Genomic DNA, 5463 nt, shown 5'->3' with positions numbered 1-5463 from the left:
CTTCTTCATTAAGTTGAAAAATGGGAAGGCTTTTTCCGTTGAGGCTCTGAGAAATCGAGATAAGGTCGTAAGCTTCCCGGCTAGCCGTTGTACGTCTTTAATGCATCCTGGGCTCGTCATCTTGAGGACGGCTTTGCACTTGTCTGGGTTGGCCTCTACCCCTCTTTGTGTTATCAAGAAACATAAGAATTTTTTGGCTTCCATGGCAAACGCGCACTTGAGAGGGTTGAGCCTCATGTTATACTTTCGAAGTGCTTCAAAGATGACTTAGAGGTTACTAACTAGGTTCCTTGGTTCAGCCGTTTTTATCAAGATGTCATCAACGTATACTTCAACAGTTTGTCGATGAGGCCATTAAAGACCTTATTCATCAGCCTCTGGTAAGTGGCTCCTGCATTTTTCAATCCGAACAGAATTACCTTGTAGCAGTAGGTACCTGTTGGCGTTATAAACACCGTTTTTCCCCCGTCAGGTCAGTGCATCGGGATCTGGTCATATCCCGAGTACGCGTCCATGAAACTCAAGAATCGGTACCTTACCGCTAAATCTACCAAGGCGTTAATGTTAGGGAGGGGAAAAGAATGCTTGGGACACGCTTTGTTGAGGTCTGAGTAATCGACGCACATTCTCCATTTTCCATTGGCTTTCATGATGAGGACTACACTTGACAGCCACGTCGAGTACTCGAGTTCCTTGATGAAACCCGCCTCCAATAGGCCGCCGTCTCTGTGGCCACCTCATTGGCCCTTTCTTGTGACATCTTCCTTCGTCGTTGCACCATTGGCTTAGCATTTAGTTTGACAGTAAGACGGTGAGACATGACCTTGGGGTCTACTCCCGGCATATCGACCGGGGTCCACGCGAAGAGGTTGCTGTTTGCCTTGATGGCCTCCATGAAGGGGCCTTCCAACTTGTGTGGGAGGTTTCTATTCACGAAAGTGAACTTTTCCTCGGTGTCACCAACTTTGAATTTTTCTAAGTCCCCTTCAGGCTCAGGCCTCGGCCTGTCGTTGATGCACCACTATTTCATGATGTATTTTAGGTTGAAATGAGTGGATTTTATCCATTATTCTCACACTTATTCATATAATTCGCATGTTTTACATTTCCTTCCTAATTTTGTGCTATGATTGAAAACATGCTTCTTTTGCCTTAAATTTGCTAATTTTGATCCTCTCTTATTAACATTCGATGCCGTGATATGTTTGTTAAGTGTTTTCAGGGTTTATAGGGCAGGAATGGCTTAGAGGATGGAAAAGAAGCATGCAAAAGTGGAAGGAACACAAGAAATTGAAGTTTTGAGAAGCTGGCAATGACGCGTAGGCATGGACGACGCATACGCGTGACTGGTGCAACAGACATACGACGTGCACGCGTGGTCGACGGCTACGTGTGGCCAGGTGAAAAGTTCAGCGACGCGTACACGTGGCTGACGCGTACGCGTGGCGAGCATCACGTGCCTCAGGAAAATGAATTCGCTAGGGGCGATTTCTAGGCTGCTTTTGACCCAGTTTCAGGTCCGAAAATACATATTAGAGGATGTAAAGTGAAGCTGGAAAGCGAATCATTCAATCACTTTTCATTCATTCATACTTTAGGTTTTAGATGTAGGTTTCTAGAGTCTCCTCTCTCTAGGTTTTAGGGTTTTTAGTCTTATTTTTCTTAGTTTTAGATTTTCATCTTGCTTTACTTTAGTTTTCCTTTACTCTTGTTTGTTCTAGCATCTTACTACTTTTAGTTTATTTGTTATTGCTTCCATTTGTTTACTTCATTGTTGATGCACTCTTGCTCCATTTGATTTAGATTAATGCAATTTATATTTTTATGTTATTGTTATTTCTTTAATTATTGGTTATTGTTGTCTTGCAATTGGGTATCTTAGATTTTATTATCTCTTATTAATTCTCTATGATTTTATTTTGTGCCTTCCAAGTGTTTGATAAAATGCTTGAGTGGATTTTAAATTAGATTTTTATGTTCTTCACTTGGATTGATTAATTAGAGACTCTTGAATTGTCAAAGTTTCTGTTGAATGGTAATTGAAGATTGCCGGTTAGCTTGAACTTCACCAAAGCTAGTCTCTCACTATGAGTTGACTAAGACTTGTGAACTCAAGTCGATTGTATGCACTTGACCTTCCTCCATTGGATAGAGGTTAACTAAGTGAAGGCAATTCATATTTACAATCACAATTGATGATGATAATGAGGATAGGACTTCTAATTCTCAATCCTTGCTAAGAGCTTTCTTAGTTATTAGTTTATTTTTATCGCAGTCTATATTTTCTTGTTCCTTATTTCAAAAACCCCAAAAATCTACTTTCCCATAACCAATAATAAACTACACTTCCCTACAATTCCTTGAGAGACAACCCAAGGTTTGAATACTTCAGTTAATTTTATTGGGTTTGTATTTGTGAAAAACAATCTAAACATTGATTGAGGTTTAATTGTTGGTTTAGAACTATACTTGTAACGCGACATTTTTGTGAAATTCTTTATCGACAATTTTCCGCCCATCAGTCGTCTACCCTCGCATCCAAGTCCACCAAAAATACTCTGGATGCCTGCTTTGATTTTTTCCTCAGGGAAAGGCTGCCGTTGTCGCAAGCGACCACCGTTTCTAGGTCTCCCCTGATGGAGCCAACGGCTCCGTTGTCTGTCATGAATTTCATTGTTAGGAACTTGGTGCATATCACAGTTGAGAATTCATTGATGGTCTTTCTTCCTAGGATGACATTGTAGGTTGTAGAGTCTTTCAAGGCCACAAACTCTGCCATTACCGACCACATGCATTCCCCGCTTCCCAAACAGATCGGGAGAGAGATTGTGCCATCAGGCTTTATGTAATTTTCGCCTAGGCCCATGACCCCGTGCTGGCATGTGTTTAGGTCAGCTTCTCTGAGCCCCATAGCATCGAACACGTTTCTAAATATGATATTGGAGTCAGCTCCATTGTCGATGAGGATTCGCTTGACCAAGCCCGTCCCAATCATCATCGTAATCACCATAGGTGGATTTTCGGGGAGGTCATGGCACCATTGGTCCTTCGGGCCAAAGGATATCTTGGGGGGTTCTTGGGTTCTGGGGGTGAGGCTCCCTGATGAGACAGTTTGGACTTTGGTGTCCTTTTTTGCTGTCGACCTTGATTTGGGGGAGCATTGCATCCTACCACGATGTTAATGACAACCATCGGGGCATAGTCAGCGTTTCCTGCGGGCCCCGGCCTTGGCTTAACAACTCGGCTACGCTCTTCCTTAGAGCGTTCGCATTCGCGTCTCCTTGGCTCCCTTATAAACTGAGAGAATTTGATTAGCTTGCTTTCTCAGATGGCTTGCTCTAAAGCATCTCTTAGGTCGAAACAGTCTTGTGTCTTGTGGCTGAACCCTTTGTGGTAGTCACAGTACAGGTTCTTACTCCTGCCTGTTCTTTCTTTCAGTTGTCGAGGTTTAGACAATATTCCTTTATCAGCAATCTTTTGATATACTTCCACTATGGGTGATGTGAGTGGGTGTAGTTGGTGAACATTTCCACCCAGGGAAATGGTTTGAATTGCTTCCCCGAGGTCCCATCCTTGGGTGCTTCCCTTGGTTTGTCTACATACCCGGTTTGTGAGTAAGGAGGTTTGGGGGCTGTCATTTGTTGGCTGCCACCATGATGAGCGGATAATTTGTATGCTTTTTGGCATTATTTTTAGTATGTTTTTAGTATGATCTAGTTAGTTTTTAGTATATTTTTATTAGTTTTTAGTTAAAATTCACTTTTCTGGACTTTACTATGAGTTTGTGTGTTTTTCTGTGATTTCAGGTATTTTCTGGCTGAAATTGAGGGACCTGAGCAAAAATCTGATTCAGAGACTAAAAAGGACTGCAGATGTTGTTGGATTCTGACCTCCCTGCACTCGAAGTGGATTTTCTGGAGCTACAGAAGCCCAATTGGCGCGCTCTCAACGGCGTTGGAAAGTAGACATCCTGGGCTTTCCAGCAATATATGATAGTCTATACTTTGTCCAAGATTTGATGGCCCAAACCGGCGTTTAAAGTCACCCTCAGAAATCCCAGCGTTAAACGCTGGAACTGGCACCAAAATGGGAGTTAAACGCCCAAACTGGCATAAAAGCTGGCGTTTAACTCCAAGAGAAGTCTCTGCACGAAAATGCTTCATTGCTCAGCCCAAGCACACACCAAGTGGGCCCGGGAGTGGATTTTTATGTCATTTACTCATCTATGTAAACCTTAGGCTACTAGTTTTCTATAAGTAGGACCTTTTACTATTGTATTAGAGAGCTTTTTGATCATGTTTTTATGATTGAACCCTCTTTGGGAGGCTGGCCATTCGGCCATGCCTAGACCTTGTTCTTATGTATTTTCAACGGTGGAGCTTCTACACACACCATAGATTAAGGTGTGGAGCTCTGCTGTACCTCGAGTATTAATGCAATTACTATTGTTCTTCCATTCAATTCCGCTTGTTCTTGTTCTAAGATATCACTTGTTCTTCAACTTGATGAATGTGATGATCCGTGACACTCATCATCATTCTCACCTATGAACATGTGACTGACAACCACCTCTGTTCTACCTTCGATTGGGTGAATATCTCTTGGATTCTTTAATCGGAATCTTTGTGGTATAGGCTGGAACTGATGGCGGCATTCAAGAGAATCCGGAAGGTCTAACCTTGTCTGTGGTATTCTGAGTAGGATTCAATGATTGAATGACTGTGACGTGCTTCAAACTCCTAGCAGGCGGGGCGTTAGTGACAGACGCAAAAGAATCGATGGATTCTATTCCGGCCTGACCGAGAACCGACAGATGAATTCCGCGTGCTGTGACAGAGCATATGCAATCGTTTTCACTGAGAGGATGGGAGGTAGCCATTGACAACGGTGAAACCCTACACAAGCTTGCCATGGAAAGGAGTAAGAAGGATTGGATGAAGACTGTAGGAAAGCAGAGAGACGGAAGGGAAGGCATCTTCATGCGCTTATCTGAAGTTCCTACCAATGAATTACACAAGTATCTCTATCTTTATCTTATTGTTTATTTTCGTTCATCAACATATCCATTTGAGTTTGTCTGACTAAGATTTACAAGATGACCATAGCTTGCTTCATACTAACAATCTCCGTGGGATCGACCCTTACTCGCGTAAGGTTTATTACTTGGATGACCCAGTGCACTTGCTGGTTAGTTGTGCGAAGTTGTGTAATGCCATGGTATTAAACACCAAGTTTTTGGGGTTCATGACCGGGGATTATGAGAGTTGTGAAAAGTATTGTTCATAATTTCACGCACCAAGTTTTTGGCGCCGTTGCCGGGGATTGTTCAAGTTTTGAGCAAGCTTTTGGTAACATCAGTGCCAAGGATTGTTGAGTTTGGACAACTGAAGGTTCATCTTGTTGCTTAGATTAGGTATTTATTTTTTTCGAAATTCTTGAAGAGGAATTCTAGAGTTTCATGAT

General features: G+C 42.4%; 1 protein-coding gene across 1 annotated transcript; it reads right to left on the bottom strand.

The window, feature by feature from the left end:
• Nucleotides 1–308: 308 nt before the first annotated feature.
• On the bottom strand, nt 309–2998 carry LOC140184067 (uncharacterized). The gene is made up of 3 exons (XM_072234350.1): nt 2531–2998; nt 685–1021; nt 309–391 (listed from the first exon to the last, which is right to left on the bottom strand). Exons 1-3 carry the CDS (start codon nt 2996–2998, stop codon nt 309–311), a joined length of 888 nt encoding a protein of 295 aa, XP_072090451.1.
• Between the last annotated feature and the right edge of the window lie 2465 nt (nt 2999–5463).

The sequence above is a fragment of the Arachis hypogaea genome, chromosome 4 (genome assembly GCF_003086295.3).
Source record: "Arachis hypogaea cultivar Tifrunner chromosome 4, arahy.Tifrunner.gnm2.J5K5, whole genome shotgun sequence".
NCBI classification, from domain to species: domain Eukaryota; kingdom Viridiplantae; phylum Streptophyta; class Magnoliopsida; order Fabales; family Fabaceae; genus Arachis; species Arachis hypogaea.
This window is presented reverse-complemented; position numbering and strand designations above follow the sequence as displayed.